The sequence below is a fragment of the Cervus canadensis genome, chromosome 28, assembly GCF_019320065.1.
Source record: "Cervus canadensis isolate Bull #8, Minnesota chromosome 28, ASM1932006v1, whole genome shotgun sequence".
NCBI classification, from domain to species: domain Eukaryota; kingdom Metazoa; phylum Chordata; class Mammalia; order Artiodactyla; family Cervidae; genus Cervus; species Cervus canadensis.
The window spans coordinates 35,454,423-35,476,730 of NC_057413.1; the positions used below are offsets into that span (position 1 = coordinate 35,454,423).

General features: G+C 44.8%; 1 protein-coding gene across 18 annotated transcripts in view; it reads left to right on the forward strand.

Moving 5' to 3' along the window:
* The window catches only part of DST (dystonin), a 511,627-nt gene that overhangs the window by 387,335 nt on the left and 101,984 nt on the right, over nucleotides 1-22,308 (forward strand). For all 18 annotated transcript variants that reach the window (XM_043450645.1, XM_043450644.1, XM_043450646.1 and 15 more), the window contains 11 exons: nucleotides 930-1,138; nucleotides 2,586-2,903; nucleotides 5,931-6,097; nucleotides 8,065-8,221; nucleotides 9,533-9,659; nucleotides 11,899-11,961; nucleotides 12,622-12,863; nucleotides 13,715-13,844; nucleotides 16,529-16,728; nucleotides 18,120-18,615; nucleotides 20,622-22,093. In XM_043450645.1, coding sequence (XP_043306580.1) covers nucleotides 930-1,138; nucleotides 2,586-2,903; nucleotides 5,931-6,097; nucleotides 8,065-8,221; nucleotides 9,533-9,659; nucleotides 11,899-11,961; nucleotides 12,622-12,863; nucleotides 13,715-13,844; nucleotides 16,529-16,728; nucleotides 18,120-18,615; nucleotides 20,622-22,093 — 3,581 coding nt within the window. The remainder of the gene's footprint in view (nucleotides 1-929; nucleotides 1,139-2,585; nucleotides 2,904-5,930; nucleotides 6,098-8,064; nucleotides 8,222-9,532; nucleotides 9,660-11,898; nucleotides 11,962-12,621; nucleotides 12,864-13,714; nucleotides 13,845-16,528; nucleotides 16,729-18,119; nucleotides 18,616-20,621; nucleotides 22,094-22,308) is intronic.

Below are 22,308 nucleotides of genomic sequence, written 5' to 3' on the forward strand. Positions count from 1 at the left end.
GGGAATACATTAAAAACCATTGTTCTTTGAATTTCTCATTGGTCTGCAGTATAGAATATAGGATGTTAAAATGTAGAGCTTTATATACAAATGAGAACTAGCCAGAAGATTTTTTTTTTTTAAAGCATCATTAGTCTTCAGAATGGAAACCAATCTCATCTGATAGGTTGGTCTGTTAACTTTGTTTTTTTTCTTCCCTTTTTGCCTGCTATTAAATTTATCAAAGAAATTCAGTGTTAACCTTAGAAGTGTAATCCCAGCCTCCTTCATTTTATGTGGATTTTTGTTGTCTGTTTTCTATTAACATTTCCCTTTGCCAGCTTCTATGTACTTGAATACTTTGCTTAGGATGCAAAGCATGACCAAACCTAAATGTGTATGTGTGTGTATGAGAGACAGCAAGAGAGACAGAGATTGAAATAATTTTTTTTTTGTTTTTGTTTTTTTGAAATAATTTTTATGTGTCAAGGTGAATTCTGAATAAATCCTTAGAAGTGTATGTTTTTCCTTGAAATTGGTTCTGTGCAGCTGACACCTTTTTCCCCCACGTAGTTAAGAAGTGTGGCTGATCTGAAATGTCACATTGAGAAACCACCATATATTCCAAAGATTGGCTATCTGGAACTCTCTCATTTCTCTGGGACAGTTCAAATGTTTACACATCCCAAAAGCTCTTTTCAAATCCAGATGATATACACATGTAGACACTAGTCAAAAATCCCCAGCTTTCTATTTTCCACTGGGATCTTTGCTTTCTGTTTTCAGGTTTTGTTGGTGCTCTGATGGTGCACATGTGAATTTGCCACTTAAATGTTTTCTTCTTCTTCCAGTTCTAGTGTGGGAATTCTGTGGTTCTCCTTAGCGTATTCTGCAAAGGAAGGGGGCAGAGAGCACTTAGTGGTTGACGTTCCCTGATTCTTTTGGACTAGATGACATTGTCGGGAGGTACGATGACCTGTCCGCGTCCGTGAGCGAGCGGAACGAGAGGCTGCAGATGACGCTGACCCGCTCGCTGAGCGTGCAGGACGGCCTGGACGAGATGCTGCTCTGGATGGCGGGCGTGGAGCGCTGCCTTCAGGAGCCGTGCCAACTGCCCTTGAGTTCCAGCGCTTTGCAGGATGTCATCAGTAAAAGCATCGTAAGTGACTCCAGACAGCAAGTAGACCACTTTTCAGTGACAGTAAAAACATCTCCGATTAGTTAAGAAGTGTGGATGCTTTCATGCTCTGCGCGTCTCAAAGCCTTTCACTCATCCTCACTGCACATTTTCATCCCTAAAATTCATATATCCTTGATTTCCCCATGTGCAGACATAAAACCTGTATATAAAGTGTCAGTGTAACATTATTTGCTCTTTTATATATATATATCCTCCTCAACATGTGGTCTTGAGTTGTAAGCATCATTTTTGATGGCAGAAAGCATAACCCTCTAATTTTCTTCAGGGAAAACAGACTTATGTTTCCTGGGAACTTGAACCTGTATATTGTTGGGTTCTCTGGCTAAAATAGCACTTGATATTGGGTAAATTCAAAATAATTGTAGGAAAGTTACTAAGAGGGTAGATCTTAAAAGTTTTTATCACAAGAAAAAAATTTTAACTTGGTGTGGTGATGAACGTTACCTAGACTTATTGTGGTGAGCATTTAGCAATATTTCCAACTACTGAATCTTCATGTTATATGCGCGTGTGAACTTGGTCGCTCAGTCATGTCTGACTCTTTGAGAACCATTGAATTGGAGCCCGCCAGGCTCCTCTGTCCGTGGGAGTTTTCAGGCAAGAATACTGGCTTGCCATTTCCTTCTCCAGGGGATCTTCCTGACCCAGGGGCTGAACCCACATCTCCTGTGACTCCTGCATTGCAGGCAGATTCTTTACCTGCTGGGGCATCGGGGGAGCCCAGTTATGTCGTGCAGCTGAAACTGATTTACTGTTTAACATTACTGTAGCATAATGTTATATGTATATGTCAGTTATAGCTCAGTTAAAAATTATATTGAAAAAAGTGTCATGAGCTCCACAGATGGGTAGATTTAAGATGAATTTAAGGCGTAAAGAGATGTTTCCCGAGTATAGCAGCACAGAAAGTAGTGCTTGCATGGTCGCGTGTGTGAAGGAGCAGAGACGGGCTGCTTGTACCTTTCCTGAGCATCGCTCGTGGCAGAGGGCGTCTCACCCACCGGGCCCTGTTTGTTCGCCCGGCTTCAGCCCGCTGCCCAGGAGTTAATCAGATCAGTCTTGTTGTCTGGCCTTCGGAAAACCAGGAGCGTGGCTAATCCCTGGGCTGCGGGAGGTCCCGGGGTCGCCGAGTGGCGGCCGCCTGCTGCGTCTCCGGGGCAGCCGGCCAGCTGTCTCCAGGCTCCCTGGCTGGCCGGGGCGGGGGCTGGGGGTGGGGGACCCCATCAGCTGGTCTGTCACTCCCGTTAGCTTCCGTAGTCACAGGTGGCTCAAGCTTCTGTTGTTACAAACAGTAATCTTGACAAGTCTGTGATGTTATTTGTAAACATCATTCTATTACTTATGTAATAGTATTATTACATACTATTTGGTTCATTTGGTACATACATAATTTGGTTCATTTCAGATGCTGGAGCAGGACATTGCAGGGCGGCAGAGCAGCATAAATGCCATGAATGAGAAAGTAAACAGGTTCACGGAAACTGCCGACCCATCCACCGCGTCCTCGCTACAGGCCCGGATGAAGGACTTAGCCTTCCGCTTTTCAGAAGCAAGTCACAAACACAAAGAAAAACTTGCCCAGATGGAGAAGCTCAAAACCAAAGTGGAGCGGTTTGAGAGCCTCTCAGAAAAGCTCCAGACGTTCTTAGAAGCCAAAACCCAGGCTCTCACTGAGGCCGATGTACCTGGGAAGGATGTTACTGAGCTGTCTCAGTTTATGCAGGTATGTCTTCCGTGGAACTCACAAGGCTGATCAAGTATGTCAGCAGCCAAGACGAGCGCATACATTTACGGGCAGAATCACGATTAACAGGCGTCATTTAAATTGCTGATGGATTGGACGAGATCCGTGCTTTTCTCCTTTAAAAACTTCAGAGCCCATCTCCTCCTTGAGGCCTCTGCTCATTGCCCAGAAGTGAACCCCATCTCTCATTTTCTGTATATCATAGGTACTATGCATATCGTTTTCCAGAACTCACAGAGTAGAATGTAGAGTGCATTTTTTCAATTAAAGTTTACCATGTTCTCTTTCAGACAGCCTGCCTGCATGTTGGTTTACACTTTAATCATAGGCAGGATCGCTCTGTGACATTCTGAGAAGGGTCATTTGCGTCTATACCTACAACTTGGTGGGATGCCCTTTGAAGATCTGGCAGCATCCTATAGTTTTATTTTTGTTACCGAAGTCTAGTTGATTTACAGTGTTGTGTTAATTTCTGCCGTACAGCAAACTAAGTCAGTTTTATGTGTGTGTGTGTGGTGGTGGTGTTCAGTCGCCCAGTCAGATCTGACCCTTTGCAATCCCGTGACTGCAGCATGCCAGGCCTCCCTGTCCCTCACCATCTCCCAAAGTTTGCCCAAGTTCATGCCCATTGCCTCGGTGATGCCGTCCAGCCATCTCATCCTCTGACACCCTCGTCTCCTTCTGCCCTCAATCTTTCCCAGCATCAGGGACTTTGCCAGTGAGTCAGCTGTTCGCATCAGATGACCAAAATATGGGAGTTTCAGCTTGAGCATCAGTCCTTCCAACGAGTGTTCAAGATTGATTTCCCTTAAGATTGACTAGTTGGATCTCCTTGCTGTCCCAGGGACTCTGAGGAGTCTTCTCCAGCACCACAGTTCAAAGGCATCAATTCTTCGGTGCTCTGCCTTCTTTATGGTCCAGCTGTCACAAATCTACATGACCACTGGGAAGACCACAGCCTTGACAATGCAGACCTTTTTGGCAGTGTAATGTCTCTGCTTCACAGCATATTCTCTAGGTTTGTCGTAGCTTTCCTGCCAAGAAGCAAGCATTTTCTGATTTCATGGCTGCAGTCACCATCCACAGTGATTTTAGATCCCAGGAAGAGGAAATCTGTCACTGCTTTCACTTTTTTCCCCTCTCTTTGCCATGAAGTAATCGGGCTGGATGCCATGATCTTTGTTTTTTGAATGTTGAATCTTAAGCTGGCTCTTTCATTCTCCTCCTTCACCCTCATCAGAGGCTCTTTTGAGTTCCTCTTCGCTTTCTTCCCTTAAAGTGGTATATCATCCGCATATCTGAGGTTGTTGATGTTTCTCCTGCCTATCTTGATTCTAGCTTATAACTCACCTAGCCCAGCATTTCTCCTGATGTGCTCAGCACATAAATTAAACAGACACAGTGACAGCAGATGGCCCTGTCATCCTCCTTTCTTTTGACCAGCCAGTGGTTCCATACAGGGCTCTAACAGTTGCTTCCTGACCTGCACACAGATTTCTTGGGAGACCGGTCAGGTGGTCTGGTAGTCCCATCTCTTTAAGAGCTTTCCACAATTTATTATAATCCATACAGTCAAATGCTTTGGTGTAATCAATGAAAAAAGAGGTAGGTGTTTTTCTGGAATTCCCTTGCTTTTTCTATGATCCAGTGAATGTTGGCAATTTGATCTCTGGTTCCTCTGCCTTTTTAAAACCCAGCTTGGATATCTAGAAGTTCTTGGTTCACATAATGCTGAAACCTAGCATGCAAGATTTTAAGCATGACCTTACTAGCATGGGAGATGAGATCCATTGTCTAATGGCTAGCACATTCTTTAGTAGTACTCTTCTTGGAAATTGGGATGAGGATTGACCTTTTTCAGTCCTGTGGCCACTGCTGGGTCTTCCAGATTTTTGACACATCGAATGCAGCGCCTTGATGGTATCATCCTTCAGGGTTTTGCATAGCTCTACTGGAATTCCATTGCATCCACTAGCTTTATTAATAGCAACGCTTCCTAAGGCCCACTTGGCTTTGCTCTTCAGAATGTCTGGCTCTGGGTGGCTGACCACACCATCGTAGTCATCCAGTTCATTGGGATCTTTTTTACACAGTTTTTCTGTGTATTCTTTCCATCTCTGCTTGATCTCTTCAGCATCTGCTAGGTGTCTACCCTGTATTTCCTGTTCTGTGCCCATCTTTGGGCAAAATGACCCCTTGGTATCTCCAGTTTCCCTGAGGAGATCTCTAGTGTTTCCCCTCTGTTGTTTTCTTCTGGTTTTATACACTGATCATTGAAGAAGGCCTTCCTGTCTCTCTGTGCTGTTCTTTGGAAATCTGCGTTTAGTTGGATACGCCTTTCCCTTTCTCCCTTGCCTTTCACTTCTCTTCTCCCTTTTGCTATTTGTGAGGCCTCCTCAGATAACCACTGCGCCTTCTCGCTTTTCTTTTTCTTTGGGATGGGTTTGTTTGCTGTGTCCTGTACAATGTTACAGACATCCGTCCACAGTTTCAGGCACAGTGTTTACAAGTTCTGATCCCTGAATCTATTTGTTACCTCTGCTGCATATTCATAGGGGATTTGACTTAAGTCGTACCTGGCTGGCCTAGTGGTCTTCCCCACTTTCTTAGTTTAAGCCTGAATTTTCCTGAGAAGCTGGTGATCTGAGCCACAGTCAGCTCCCAGGTCTTGTTTTGCTGACTGTTTATAGCCTCTCCACCTTTGGCCACAAAGAATGTAATCAATTTGCTTTCGGTGTTGGCCATTTGGTGATGTGTAGAGTCGTCTTTCGTGTTGTTGAAAAAGGGTATTTGTGTATATATATAAGTATATGTGCTCTTTTCCATATTCTTTTCCATCGTGGTTTATCATCGGATGCCAGTGGGACCCTGCTTGTCCTCCTGCGTATAAGAGTCTGCCTCTGCTGATCTCAAACCCCGACCCCATCTCTCCCCGACCCCTCCCCTTTGACAGCCACGAGTCTGTTCTCTGTGTCCGCAGCAACATCTCATATTGATGTTTTGCAGGAATCAACATCTGAATTGCTAGAACGCAAGAAAGATCTGGAAGTTTTGCAGAATCTCTTGAAGGAGATCTCTAGCCATGGCTTGCCAGGGGATAAGGCTCTGGTTTTTGAAAAAACAAATAATTTGTCAAAGAAATTCAAGGAAATGGAGGACACTGTCAAAGAAAAGTAAGCACCACTTAGGAAACTGAGTTTTATTCCACTTGATACTAATTGGAATGCATGATTTTTATTTCCTTAACGCAGATACCTGGAACAGTTTTGGAAACTTGAGAAATAAGCATAGGGCAATTATAAGTACTTCTATATTGCTAATTCTTTTGCTGTTAAAATGAGGTGTATTTTTGTTAAATTATTTAGGAGGGGAAGTAAATTATTCTTATATGAAAGTACAAAGCATTATGTGAGGAACATGGTGGTGGCAGTATTTTACTGAAAGTTGTCTAAACTTACTTTAGTCTGAAACCTTCAGCAAAAACCTTGAAATAACCTTGAAAGATAGCCAGTGGCCATGGCTTTCTGGGCTCAGTTCAGAAACTATGCATCAATCCAATGTAGTTCTAGATGCCTTTTTTAAAAAAAAAAATAGTTTGGTTTTTAAGGAGTTGTAGATCAGACGTGATTCCATGAACAAACAAGATACAAAAGTGAACCTAAATTAAGGTAAAAAACTGCACAGGGGTGAGCCTTGTGACTGAGCTTTTACTGAATACACTGTTGATCTCGTACTAGTTTAGAATATATATCTGGTTTTGCCAGAGTTCTTACAGAAGCCTCCCCTTACCCCCCTCAAAGATAGAAAGTAGCCATTTCTCTTTCAACTCTTTTTATTTCTTTAGAATTCTCTACCTGAAACTTTTGCATGCTGTGTGAACCACTCACAGAGCTATCATTTGCATCCCATTTAGTTCACATTGCACAGAAGAAATAATCTTGGTTTCCCTGGGTAAACTCTAGGTTTTTTCTGTCAAATGGACCCAGTGGTAAAACCACGTGGTCCTCGGTGATTAGTTTAGCAGCCGCGGACTTTCTGCTGATAATCCACACCCCTGCACGTGAGCACACACGATCCACAAAGTGTCCGGGGGCCAAATCCAGATGCCAGACCTCTCCTCAGAGCTGTGGATGTGCCAGGCGGGTGCCCTTCATCTCTGGTGCTGAGTGTCCAGGGAAGTCTGTGTACAGTTCACCATGGAACTTTCTGAGTACCTGTGGGGGAGGAGGCATCCATTAAAATTCAGCATCGCTAGGTCTCACCTTGTGTTTTAGAAACTCAGTCCTGTCCTCTCTAAAGACCCGATTTGTCTTTCAGTTGCCAAGTCATGTCTAGCTCTTCACAACCACATGGACTGCAGCATGCCAGGCTTCCCTGTTCCTCACTGTCTCCTGGCGTTTGTCCAAGTTCATGTCCATTGAAGACCAGTTTACTGGCCTTCACTAAACTGACCAGTTTACTTCACTAAATTGACAGCAGAGGATGAGATGGCTGGATGGCATCGACTCGATGGACATGAGTTTGAGCAAGCTCCGGGAATAGGTGATGGACAGGGAAGCCTGGCGTGCTGCAGCCCATGGGTCGCAGAGTCAGATATGACTGGGCCGAGCTGGACTGGGCTGAGCTGAGTTGGACTGGACTGGACTGGGCTGGGCTGGGCTGGGCTGGATTGAGCTGAGCTGAGCTGGCCTGGCCTGTAATGCAGCACAGGCACCACTGGGTGGCGCTGTCTCCCCCTCCCGTCGGTGACAGGTTTCCCTCTGGTTCTCAGCCTGCTGGCGTCTCGCACAGTATAAAGCCGACAGATGAAAGCACGCTGACTCTAAATCATGTTAAAGATGTTTCTCTGGCCTTTAGAGTTTGTGTAGCGCTGTAAAGAGCTGTTCCATATGGGTGACAGACATCATAACCATTCTGTCTTGATCTGCGGACTCCACTGAAAACATAGACAAGGACTTCACTGATTTCCCTTGCACCTAGGAAATCTTCCCTCCTATATCAGGGTTGGCATGTGCATGGGCGAAGATCTTTTTCCTTAATGGTAAATCTGATATAAGAGTAATACTTTGTTTATTAGTTATGAGTCCTTTGGAGTATCTCCCTTTGTGGCTGAAGTTCATCAATGATGTTTGTGATCTAGGAAAGAAGCAGTATCTTCTTGTCAAGAACAGATGGGTGCCTTTCAAGTCCTGGTTAAATCATTAAAATCATGGATAAAAGAAACCACAGAAAAAGTTCCCGTTGTGCAGCCTTCTTTTGGTGCAGAAGATTTGCAGAAATCTTTGGAAGAAACTAAGGTGAATCAGTGTCTGTATTTGATGCTAAGTTCTCATTTGCCGGTGTTAGGAATGACAGGTTTCCTTTTCATAGGAATAGAGGCTTCCTGTTCATGTTAGATCTTCATGAATATGCAGTGCATTTTGGTGAAATTTGGGAATCATGACATGGGTTTCACCGAACCTTTAGAGGACACAGACTTGCAGTCAGCTTGCTTTTTTATGGAGACGCCTTAGTGAGTTGCCGAGTGGCCCAGGTTTCTTCCCCCCACGTCTCCACTTCGTTTCACTTGTTTTTTATACTGTTTCTCATAGTGTTAATAAGAGGTGCTTCTCTTCAGTTTTGCATTTCGCTCTAGTTTGGATATAATCACTCCAACCAGTATCTGAAGATAGAAGTTATTTGAATATTTTGTCATCTGACTCAGGTCTAAAACTTAGGACCAGTTATGGCAAGATTTCTACTCCAAATTGTGGAGTTGTATATTTTTTAAAATTCACTGAAGTTTTTACATTATTTTTGTCTGCTTTTAAATGATATTTATCTAGTGCCTTTCTATGATTTCATTATTTTTATTCTTTTTGTGATAGCTTTAGGGATGTATAATTTGAGTAGATATACATGAGTATTTCAATTATTCATCATTTATATGCTTTATATAAAAAGAGGTGTTTTTCCTTTGAATCTTATTATTTAACATATGCACGTTTATTGTTTTTCTTTTGTCCTTATATTTATTCCAACTGTTTATTGTATGTTTGAAGCTCATCATGTAGTCTAATTTTTATTTTTAAAATGTTGTTGGGTTGCTTGAATCTCCTTTGTTATATACTATTTAAAGTTAAAAAGTGTATGTTCTGTTTATTAATCCCAATGCTGGAAGAAAATAATAGGATGAGTTTTAGATATTAAAAAATTCATTGAAATTTTGATAATTAAAATTCACTATTAAATGGAATTCTGAATTTACATTTTTAAGAACAGTTTCTAGTACATTTCTTCTTGTAGCTTGTCTGTGGCCTCGCACAGTTTGCAGACTTACAGTTGACAGTTACTTTGGAACTCATGGCAGCTGGGGGTAGCCCAGCTTCCACTGTGGCTGGGAGCAGAATTCAGGATGGACCCGACCCCACTCCTCACTACCGACAGTGTTAACAGTCACCTGGGCTGTTGAAACGAATAGAGATGCTGTCCTTCTCGTCCATCCACTCTCCCATAAGTCAGAAGCCACAATCGTCACTGTTTTAAGATGTGTTTAAGACCCTGGATTATAATGTGTAACTTGGAAAAGATTACTAAGACTGAAAAATAATGTATTTTTATATCTCAAGAAATTACAAGAGAAGTGGAGCTTAAAAACACCAGAGATTCAGAAAGTCAGCAGCAGTGGGAACTCACTATGTAACTTGATAAGTGCTGTGACAACCCCCGCGAAGGCCATAGCAGCTGTTAAATCAGGTATGCGCATTGTTTGCATTTGTGGGAAGACCCCTAAGAGTTGGGTCCACCTGTGTTTATTTCACGTGTGTATGTTATTTATTTTAATTAATGCATAAGATAACTTCAGAAATGCAAAGGGAAAGTGACAAGAAATATGACATGTCTAAATATGCTAAATGCTGCCAGGAAAAGTGTCTGCACTGTTCAGATTTCAGATCTCTTAGGTTTCCCTGCAATTTAAAATGTAGCCAAATCCATCTGTAAGAATAAGAAGCATTATGTTGGGAAAGGGGAAAGATTAGATTCCAGTTTGTTCGTTTTTACCTTCATTGATGAAAATGTAGAAATTCTGTTTGAAATATTTGATAAAGAAATGTGCCTGGTCTCCTGGGAAAGAAGAAAGTAAGGGGAGGAAACGGGTTTGCTTTTTTTTCTCTTTTTGTCAAGTGGACTTCTCTTAATTTATTCCCATCTGCTTTATTCCTTTATTCCCAAAGAAAACAGTCCTGTCTTATGTTAGCCAGCATGTCTGAATCACAGTCTTATCATGCTTCTCAACAGAAAGGGAGAGTCTTACATAAATAAGGGTTCTAAAATTTAAGTTGTAGATAGGGTTTTAAGTTTAAGGCATATTTATATTGTTGTCACTATCAGGTTTGAAATAATCCAAGAGGAGACTTGAGGCAGATCTCGCATCTTTATTCTGAGGGTTTCTGAGGATCCTCTGGTTTATCTGCTCTTTCCACCATCGACTGTCCCCTTTGTGAGGCTGGCGTTCAGCTGGGCCCCTCTCCCCCCACCGTTTATTCTGCTCTATTAATCCCATTTCAGGCAATACTCACAGTATATGTGTGTGACGATCGCTCCTTTCTCTCCTAATCAGATTTCCTGAAATGTCAAGGTTTTGATTTTTTTTTTTTTAAAGGGAAGGAATTCTGTGGTGTTTTATATTAGTTCTTCATGTCCTCTTTGTATTTGTAATAAGCAAAAAACATTTTTTTCCCTGCTCTTTAACAACTCCCAAGCATGATAGGAATTAATCTTGAGTTTCTACAGGGCATTTTCACTTCATTTGAAACACCATGGTGTGTGATTTTTTTTTTTTCAAGGGGACAACACTTAGATAAAGATTCAGATATTTAAGTGTTCTTGTTCAGACTTGTTCTCATGTGTTTAGTTGGGGAAATGTGTTTTGGAGAGAGAGCCAAGGCGTACTCACATGAGAAAGTCTTACTTGATTTTTTAAAAATATTTTGATTATGAGAAAGATAGCGATGCTAGATGTTTATAGAATTAAAGAGAAATAATTACTACCACTCACGGAGTAGTTCTTGTTTCTAGGCAGTAGGGTGACTGTCTTTAATTCCCACTGGGGTTTCATGAGCCAGGTCTTCCTCTCCCCAGCGGCTGGGAGGTCTGGATGCGTCTGTGCAGACCCACGGGGTCATCAGCGGGCTGGTCTGAGCTCAGGCGGGACGGACACCAGGGCCAGTGCCCCAGCTCCTGTACCTCCTCTCCCTGCATTGATTCAGTGGGGTTTCTTTCATGTCTTTTTACATTATTCTGCCTCCAGTAAACCCATGAAAAGACTCACTGCAGCAGACAGTTCCAGCTCCTTACATTGAGGTGGATGTTCTTCTGTCCGTCAGGCATTCATGCTTCAAGCAATACACGCTGTAACCGGCTTCTGTGCTTCAGTGACTGTATCACTAAAATAACTTCAGCTTTAAAGCAATTATCACCCCAGAATTGTCTTACAGATGAATAGTTAATGATTAATGTATCAGTAATCTAAAGTTTCTGAAACTCTGGAGTTTAAATTGATCGTGTTATGACTTTAGGAGTAAATTTTATACAGAAGAGAGGACACAGCTTGATCTTTTAAACCTTCGTTTGATTTTTGAAATTGAATCAGTATTTTAAATTTTAAAATATAATAACGTTTTAAAATAATTACTGTTTATGGGGTTTGCTTTAATGCCACCGAGGCTTCCCTGGTGGCTCAGATGGTAAAGAATCTGCCTGCAGCTCAGGAAAGTTTGATCCCTGGGTGGGGAAGGTTCCCTGAAGAAGGGAATAGCAACCAGTGCTCTTGCCTGGAGAATTCCATGGACGGAGGAGCCTGACGGGCTACAGTCCATGGGGTTGCAAAGAGTCTGACACGACTGAGCGCCTATTTTTTTTAATGCCGCCTGCTATTAATACACATGTAATATGACAGAAGTCTATGGTGACTTCAGTTTTAATATTTTTGCAGGTGGAGTAATATTAAATGGTGAAGGAACAGCCACAGATACTCAGGACATTTTGGCAAATAAAGGTAAATAGTAACTTTAAATTCTTCTTGATTTAATAACTTGGTTTTGTTTTTTTGTTTTTTTTGAGAAAGAGAAAATCTTTGTAGGAATAAAAATAGTTCTATCAAAATTTCAAATTTTTAATTAAAGTGGTATGAAAAAATCATGTTCTCCATAAATAACATATTTATGTAACATTCTATGCAATTTCGTTCATTTGAGGGTAAAGTCTGGTCATTCAGTTTGGCATTTGGTTTATGTTTCCTTCTTTTGGGTTAATTTGAGGTATTTTCTCACTTCGGATAACATTGTTTGAGCTAGTTTTTAATTTGATACCTGAGGAATTAGTATGTAACCTTTCATGGTTTGGGTAGTTTATTCCATTTAAAATATCTCATTTCACTGGTATTATGCTGTGTGTATGGGTCATGAAGTAGCATTGTAAGATGATAGTGACGTTTAGTTCTAAACACTATGACTTTATCATAGTAAACTTAATCTTGACCACATGTCAGGTTGGCCAAAATAGTTTGTTCTGGCTTTTCAGTAACGTCTTATTGAAGAACCCTAACAAACTTTTGACCAACCCAATAGAAGGAAATATTACTTAAAACCAATTTTGATTTCCGGAGCTCTAAATACCCTGAAAATGTGTCAGTATTAATTTTTTTTCTTACGTCTAGGCTTAGCATCCATTAAAAAGGATATGACTGACATAAGCCATGGCTATGAAGATCTTGGCCTCTTGCTTAAGGACAAGATAGGCGAGCTGAGCACCAAGCTCTCCAGACTGCAGAAGGCTCAGGAGGAGTCCAGCGCCATGATGCAGTGGCTGCAGACCATGGGCAGCACTGCCACGAAGTGGCACCAGGCGCCCACACCTACGGACACCGAGGCTGTGAAAAGCCAGGTCGAACAGAACAAGGTATCGTCTGCGGGTCCGTCCACGGGAGGCGCGGGGGAGTGATCAGTGCCCAAAGTGCGCCCTTGGGCTCACGGGCCGGTTCTGGCTTCCTGCTCTGCGACTGTCCGCATGTCATGGGCCAGCTTTGTTGCATGTGCCTTTCTGTAGAGATGAATCCTAACAGTCACTTGTTTTTACCCACAGAGGTTATAAAGATGAGTGAGCTGTAGGGTGCAAGCAACTTTGACTTTCCAGCTCAAGTCTGGGGTTTTAGCCAGTCCTTGTTGGAAAAGATGTACTTAAGGGCTAGGTGTATTAGGAGTCTGTTCTGTCCAGTATAAAATAGGGGAGCTCATGCTTTCCCTTTCTTTAATAGACAGTATTTCTTTGTACAGCTGTCAGGGTTAGAAAAATGGTTCTGTACACTGGCCGCGCTGGCAGAATGTCTCCAGTTGACTAACTTATCTTTGAGCTCTATAATGTGTCATCCAAAATGCTGCTCATTCACTAGTGGATTCTCAAATCTTACAGCCTCTCTCGAGACTGATTTTTGGTTAATTACAGTCTTAGTGGTATCATCTTCCTCTTTCCGAAGGGATTTGAGAATATATGAAGTTCTTCCCAGGTGGCGGGGTGAGCTACCACGTTCCTCTTTGGGGTTCTTTTATCAGCTAGTTGAAGACTAGTTACAAAGAGGAAAAGAAAATATAATTGACTCCTGGATCCGGTTTTCACTGACTTCAACCTCTAACCATGGATATTTTCCCCTACTTTGGTCATGTTAAAGAAAAAAGTGCTCTCTCATAATTGTGTCTTTGTCTTTTGATGTTGCCACACTCTAATGCACTTACTTTTTTAAATTTCCTCGTTAGTTGTTTGAGGCAGAACTGAAGCAAAATGTGAACAAAATACAGGAGTTGAAAGACAAGCTGACGGAGTTGCTTGAGGAGAACCCAGATGCTCCGGAGGCCCCCAGGTGGAAGCAGATGTTGACAGATATAGGTATGTGGCCACTTATACCAGGGGCCTCGGACAGAAGCCCAGGCATTTTAAAAAAAAATCATAATCTTTATCAGAAAAAAATATCCGATAGTTTCCCTGACTTTGAGATTTGCTTCCACATTTCAGAATCTATTTTTGCAATTTCAGAAGTGGAAATGTCATTTCATGTTGTCTGGGGCTGGGCCTTGGCATATCTTTTGTTTTTCTCACTAAGCACAGTAACAAAATTTATATTTACAAAGAAGGTAGATACTAGTTAATACAGTGCTGTGCATTGAGTCACATGTTTTCTTTGCGGTCTTTTTTTTTTTTTAGCTAGACTTTGGGTGCTTCTAATTTTTTATGCTTGGTTATATTTTAGTGTAGAGAGTCTTTTTAGTTTATTTGTCTGGAAAAGGTGGGTGCCCTTTTCTGTCACGGAGTTCCCGGGGGGACCCTGCCAGCCTCTGCTTCGTGCTGCTGGGCGCTTTCCTGAAGGGCCTGTGGGGGCCACTCCCCACAGGGCCGGGGCTCGCTCTTGATGAAGGGTGCCGTGAACATTCCCAGCCTGTCCCTACGTGCTCTCTTCTCGGAGATGCAGCATTTCCTCCCCAGTCCCTGTTGTTGTATCACCCCCTTTCCTTATTGTGATGATACTGAAATGCGCGTAAGACAGCGAGTCATCCTCTGCACGTCATGGTGCTGTCTGGAGAATTCAGTGGGTCGGTGTGTGTGCAGCTCAGACCAACCCTGGCACGAAGTGAGTGTGTTACCTTGTCACAAACATCACTTCACTGTCAGTTGTTCCGTTATATTTATCTAAACCTTGGCCTTTCTTTAGAGTTAGATGTGCTCTGATGAACTTAGATGTTTTGAAGTACGTTGCAGTTTAATAAGACTCGTCCTTACACGTGTAGCTGATTTACTCTGTTGTCCACCTGAAACGGACATAACATTGTAAATCAGCTTAACTGCAATATAAAAAAAAAAAAAGAGGCATCCTAAAAGATCTTAATGTTGAAAGGTTTATTTTGATAGAAACTCTTGTTGCTTAATAATTAATCGGGCCCTATTTCAGTGACTGTCGCCTAGAGTATCAGAATTACTTGGGAGAATATTATCAAAGCATTTTAAAACGGGTGGGAGTGAGGAATGTATGTTTCAAAAAGCTTCCTGATGAGATCTTGATATTTCTCCTTCTTTGTTTATGTTTACTTGCATTGTTTTGCTGTCAGATTGTGACTGACTAGAACAGGCCGTATAGAATGATGTCGTTCAGGGAAGGTTTCAGGGGTTGGGTTATAGGAAAAGCAGCTCTGTGGTATATTCTGCTGGCTGAAAAGCAGTCTGTCACAGCTCATCACAGCTTCTGTGACTGTGGAGTGATTGGTGTTTAGGGATGGTCAGTATCTCCGGGCTTCAGGGAGCGCGCTGTCTGCTGGGCGGGGGTAGCAGGCAGGCATCCTAGCAGAGGGTGAGACCCAGTGGGTCCTGAGGCAGGATGGAGCATGTGGGCAGAAGGGCCCGAGTGCGCCCACCCAGCTTGGAAGAGGATGGAGGTCAGCGGCGCAGACGAGAGGAGGACAGACACTCTGGGATGAGTAGACAGGGCCAGTTTTGGGCATCTCTGCAGGTCACGCAGAGGTGGTTAGATTTTGCCGTCTGCCTGGTGGGGGTGACGTGTTGAGAGGTTTGGGCCCAGGAGTGATGTGTCGAGTGATGTCTAAGGGAGATTATTTAGGAACAGGTTCGCTGAAGCTGAGGGTCCCGGGTGGCAGTGGAGCCCGGTAAACTGGGTGGGCTGGGGGTGCAGGTGACGCGCTCCTGGCAGCAAGAGCTGAGCACCCCGGGCTGTTAGACGTGGACCTTCAGGCCTCACTCAGACCTGCTCCTCAGTCCCCCGGGTGGGCCCAGTCCGGTGTGAGCAGACTCCAGGGGTCTCTGACGTAGCTCCAGTTTGAGAACCACTGGTCTGGGCGAAACAGGGTCGGGACCCACGTGGCATTCGGGTGTTGGGAATGGAAGGACTGGGTTTAAGGTTTGGTGATCAAGGACTTAGGAGTGTCATGAAAAAAATCTAACTATTGCATCTCACGATGTATGAGAGAAGAACCTTCAAGAAAAATCTAAAAGCTGGAAAAATCTACCCATTCAGATAGGAACATTATAGCTTTTTTTTCTTTTCCAATATTGAATTTAAAGGGTTGGTGAGACTTCTTGGTGTAACTTCCGAGCAGCTGGCTGCTGATTTGCATAGAAGGGCACAGTTGGCCGTGGGTACACGTACTTGGGGGCCACTTACCTCGAACTGGTCATTGACGGTTTGCTACTAAAGAAAAGGATATGTGTTCATTGTTCTAATAGGTCAGTTCTAGGTGAATAAATAAACTCTGCAGGACTTCTAGGAGTGAGGTTTCTTAGGCGTATCCCATAATTTACAACATCTTCCAAAATCAGATTCAAATTCATTTTTCTTATACTTCAGCTGACATACAACCCTCAGGACCATAAAGTCTGTATTGTTAAATGCAATGAACCCTTAGGTCAGGCTTTTTAATAGACTATATGAGGAGAGTCATGAGGGTGGAATGACGGCCGTTGGGGATCCTTTTGAGTTCTGTTATGTAATCTTCATTAAGATATAGTTGTGTTAAATGTACAAAAATCAAACCTCTGTTGCATCCTTTATCTTTTTTTTTTTTAAGATTCTAAGTGGCAAGAACTCAATCAATTGACAGTTGATAGACAACAAAAGCTGGAAGAATCCTCAAATAATCTAACGCAGTTCCAGACTGTGGAGGCTCAGTTAAAACAGTGGCTTGTGGAAAAAGAACTGATGGTCAGTGTCCTTGGGCCCTTGTCAATTGACCCGAATATGCTGAACACGCAGAGGCAGCAGGTGCAGGTGAGTCTCCGTGACGTAACAAGGTGGGTGTTTTCATGAGAAATAACTTAGCGTTGGACAGTGTGTGCTCTGCCTGCCCGGGCGGGCCTCTGTGATGTATCAGACGCCCATGAGGTGCTAGTGTGATGCTGATGGGACCTCAGAGGAGCAAAGCTCCGGAGCGCCCCTGATGGTCCACTGAGCCCATTGGATGGTCAGGTCCCTTGACTGTCTCAGTCATGTTGTGGTTTGTACAGACCCCTGTTAAAGAGGACCTTCTTTGAAGTATTAATGTGATTGCATAAGCAATAGCATTTTTATGAGAAGCTAGTATGTTGTTTAGAAATGACTCCTTTGGAGTTTGATTCATTTTGATTGTGGTAGTAGATAATGAAACTTATAAAGGTCATTCAGAACAGCCCTGAGTTGGGGAGGAGGAGAAAGAAGGGAGGCAGAGAGGGAACCTTGAAACCCACAAGGTTACTTAGACTCATCTGATTATGAGAAGATAAATCCACATGGGGAAAAAACTAATAAAATGTGAGTCAGACTTGATCGTAGGAGTGCCGCTGGGGTCTTAGGGAGCGTCTCTCGGTGCGGGTGGTGGTTTTAGTGCGGGGAGGCTGATCCATGCTCTGAAAATACAAATCAGTCCAGGCAGTTGAGTCACATACTGTTCTAGGCTTGTACGTTCTTCATCTGAATAGACTGTAAGCAAAAGAGGTAAAGAAACATTTGAGAAGAAGTGATTGTCCATGGTCTCCCAGAGATAGACAAAATGTTACATTAAAAGGAGGACAATTTGGAGATCATTCATTTTACAGTGAAAGCCTCTGTGAGCCCGCACACTTTAAACGATGTGATTTATTGGGTAAATCTTTGCAAAAAAGCCTACATATCAATCTTAGGTTTAAAAAGAAATCTTTGTAAATCATTGCACCGTGAGTCGGTATAGCCTAATACTGTTATCACTGTGCTTTTTTTTTTTGGTGTAAAATGCTATAGAGCATTCAAAAAATTGCTGTAAAAAGAAAAGTACAAGTAGGAAAATGAGATTTGGTGCTAGGGTGACGTGAACTTGTCTAAACACAGTGTTTCCCTTTGTGTGTGAGAACTTGTGCATGAATTGCTCTTCTTCTCCCCAGACTAGCAAAAATATTTATTTGTTTCTCCCCCTTCAGGGAATGTTACTTTAGACCAAGTGTTATCTCAGTGAAGCAGCATTGCCCTTCGGGTTTAGCTTACTATAAACGCACTGCCTTTGAAATAGAAACTAGGAAAGCAGTAGCAAAAGCAAAAATAAAAGCTAGATAATTAACTGTCATTTCTGCGTGGAAATGTAGAGCCGTGTTTTCTGGCTCGTTCTCCGGCCGTCTGTGTGCTCAGTTACCCTCGCTGTCTCCTTCTCTCAGATTCTCCTGCAGGAGTTCGATACCAGGAAGCCGCAGTATGAGCAGCTGACCGCGGCCGGCCGGGGCATCCTGCACAGACCCGGGGAGCACCCGTCCTCCCACGGGATAGTGAAGGAGCAGATGGCGGCCGTGACCCAGAAATGGGACAGCCTCACGGGCCAGCTGAGGGACAGGTGTGACCGGATCGACCAGGCCGTTGGGAAAAGCACGCAGTATCAGAGCCTGCTGAGAAGCCTGTCCGAGAAGCTGGCCGGCCTGGACGATCAGCTCAGCAGCAGCGTGGCCGGCGGCGCACACCCCGATGCCATGAGCCAGCAGCTGGAAACGGCCCAGAAGCTGCAGCGGGCGGTGGAGCAGGAGGGGACGCGGATCCGAGCGGCGCAGGCCCTGTGCGAGGACCTGGCAGCCCTGGTCCGAGAAGAGTACCTGAAAGCCGAGCTCAGTCGGCAGCTGGACGGCGTCTTAAAGTCGTTTAAGGATCTGGAGCAAAAAGCAGGTTTGTATGTCTTCTGTGAATGCACGTATGTCCGAGAAAGCGGGATCCGTGAACGAGCCATTTCCAAGCTGTCGGGGGAATCAGGCCCCTATAGAGAACCTGCCCGCAGTGAGAAGCGCCTGTGAGGAGGCAGGCTCGGGCACGCGGAGGGTGGGTCCTGGCCGGTGGGCACACGGCGTGGGGGGTGGGGTCTGTGCAGAGCCAGGGGGATGGATACAGGGTGGGCGCCGGCCGCCGCACAGCTGGCCCGGGCAAATCTCAGGTGCCCCCGATTGCTTTTCACAATCACAGACAGAATAGACTTGAGACCGCCAAGGGGAGAGGGATAGGGGAATGATGGAGTGGGGTGTGAGGTTAGCAGATGCATACTATTTAAAACAATGTTTTTATTGGAGTGTAGTTAATTTACAGTGCTGTGTTAATTTTGGTGTTGCGCAGCAGGGTGATTCAGTTATGAATGTGTGCTCAATCATCTCTGACTCTTTGTGATCCCATGGACTGGTAGCTGCCAGGGTCCTCTGTCCATGGGGTTTTCTTGGCAAGAAGACTGGAGTGGGTTGCCATGCCCTCCTCCAGGAGATCTTCCCGACCCAAGGATCGAACCTGTGTCTCCCAAGTCTCCTGCCTTGGCAGGCGGATTCCACTGAGCCACCTAGGAAGCCTGTGATTCAGTTTTATACACACACACACACACACACACATGCACATTCTTTTTAAATACTCTTTTCCATTATGGTTTAGCATAGGATATAACAGAATGGATAAACAACAGAGTCCTGCTATATAGCACAGGGAACTGTATTCAGTGTCCTGGGATAATCTGTAATGGTGAGGAATATGAAAAAGCATGTGTATATATGTAAGACTGAATCACTGTGCTCTACAGCGGAAGTTAACACAACTTCATAAGTCACCTGTACTTCATTTTAAAGAAAATAGTAAAAAAAATAGAAAAATTGATTTTTTAAAAGTGTAGACGTTTGTGCTATGTCACAGTTTTGTTTCATCGGGAAAGGAGATGAACAGTTATCAAAAAGGCTTGGTGTCATTTTCTCGCCCGCAGTTAGTTCATCTGGCTCAGTCACGGGAGCTTCTCCCGAGAGACACGTGGGAGAGAGCCACCCTGCCCCGTTCCTCTGTCGCCCGCCGTGGCGGTTGTCCTTGGGCCTGTGGCTCTGGGCCGGGGGGTTTGAGGCCACGGTGTTCCTGGGCGGAGAAGGGCCGGGCAGAGGAGAGCTCGTGGAGCTGTGTGTGTCTGCAGAGGAACACTCGGCACCAGGTTTATGTTTGTTAATAATGGATTGGATTTGTTTACTGATCAGAGTGACCATTCTAGGCTTGCTGCTTGAGTCTGACGTGGTATGGGTAGCAGATGTGGGCTGTGACGATCACAGTGGTGATGACCATCGTCAGGAGCCCTGCTCCATCACTGGCGTTCAGCTCAGTGCATGCATGGTCACCTTACTCCTGAGACAGCTTCTATCAGCATTGCTGGCTCAGACTCGGGTAAATGAGACCTTGGGCTTCAGTCATTCGCCCCGGGTCCTGCAGCTCATAACAGGCTGATTGAAACCCAGGACCCTGTGGTCCCTGCAGGCTGCCTTATTTTGCCTAAGTGGTGGGTAAAAAGGACACAGGTTCAGTCCCTGGTCCAGGAACTGAGATCCTGCATGCTCTGCAGCCAAAGTGGGGAAAAATCACAGAGGTGGAAAGGTCACAACTGATAAGGGGTGAATTGTTTATCAGCATCACCTGGAGCTTTGAACAGTAATCACGTCTCTGCTCTGGGGTAGAGGTGGCTGTGGCATCCGGCCATGAAGCTCTCTCTCCTTCTTGTAGAGCCCTTCTCTTGCCCTCCCACCCTCTCTTTCTGCATAATGTCAGTGCTAGTAGCCTTTGCATTTAGATTATTCTGTGTTTTGATTTGGTGGTTTTTCCCTTGGCTTTTCACAGGTTCATTCAACATTTTGATGTAAAATAAACCTGTCTGTGATTTCATTTTTTAGAGACCCATGTCGAGCACCTTCAGTCAGCCTGTGCCAGCTCTCACCAGTTTCAGCAAATGTCTAGAGATTTCCAGGCTTGGCTGGATACCAAGAAGGAAGAACAAAACAAGTCTCCGCCGATATCCGCCAAAGTCGAGGTCTTGGAGTCATTAGTGAAAGATCAGAAAGACTTCAGGAAAACGCTGACCGCCCAGTCTCACCTTTATGAGAAAACCATTGCGGAAGGTGAAAACCTGTTACTGAAAACCCAAGGGTCTGAGAAAGTAGGCTTGCAGTTACAACTGAACACTCTTAAAACCAACTGGGATGGATTGCAGAAGCAGGTGAAGGACAGAGAAGACAGGGTGAAGGACACGCTGGAGAAAGCCCTCAAGTATAAAGAGCACGTGGACACGCTCAGGCCGTGGATAGACAGATGTCAAGGCAGCCTGGAGGAAATCAAGTGCAGCTTGGATCCCGCTGAGACGGAGAACGCCCTCGCCCAGCTGAAGGCGCTGCAGAAGGAGATGGACCAGCATTTCGGGCTGGTGGAGCAGCTGAGCGGTGCCGCCGGCAGCCTGCTCGGCGTCTGTGAGGCAGACCAAGAGGTGGTGGCAGACGAGAGGGAACGCCTGCTCCAGAAAGTGGACACGGTCACTGAGCAAGTGCACAGGAAGAAATTCTCCCTCGAGAACATGGCCCAGAAGTTTAAAGAGTTCCAGGAAGTTTCCAGAGAAGCTCAGCGGCAGCTTCAGGGTGCAAAGGACCAGCTCGCGGTGCACGACTCCCTGGGGCCCCAGGCTCACAGCAACAAGTCCCTGACCGTGTTGCAGACCCAGCAGAAAGCCCTCCAGGCCTTGAAGTCACAGGTGGAGCTGGCCCAGGGGCTGGCCCGGGACCTCGTGGCGGAGGCCTCCGACTCCAAGGGCACCTCCGAGGTGCTGCTCCAAGCGGAGACCTTAGCGCAGGAGCACGGCGCCCTCAGCCAGCAGGTGGATGACAAGTGCTCTTTCTTAGAAACCAAGCTTCAGGGCATTGGCCATTTCCAGAACACCATCCGAGAGATGTTTTCTCAGTTCGCGGAGTTTGATGATGAGCTGGACGGCATGGCCCCAGTGGGGAGAGACGCGGAGACACTGCAGAAGCAGAAGGAGGCCATCAGAGCCTTCCTGGAGAAGCTGGAAGCACTCATCGCAAACAACGCCAACGCCAATAAGACATGCAAGATGATGCTGGCCACAGAGGAAGCCTCTCCCGACCTCGTCGGCATCAAGCGGGACCTGGAGGCTTTAAGCAAACAGTGCAACAAGCTCTGGGACCGCGCAGAAGCCAGGAAAGAGCAGGTCGAAGGGACCGTTGTGCGCCTGGAGGAATTCTACAGCAAACTCCAGGAGTTCTCTACTCTGCTCCAGAAGGCTGAGGAGCTTGAGGAGTCTCAGGGTCCCGTCGGCATGGAAACGGAGACAATTAATCAACAGCTCGATGTGTTCAAGGTAGGGAGTGCTTCCTTTTTATTCTGTGTTTTGGTTATTCAGAGATGTGACTGGGACTGCCTGCTGGCCCAGTGGTTAAGACTCTGTGCTTCTGCTGCAGGGGGCACCGGTTTGATCCCTGGTCAGGGAACTGAAATCCCACATGTCCTGCAGCCTGACCAAAATAACAATAATAATGAAAAAATAAAACATAAAACTTCCATAAAAAAAAAGAC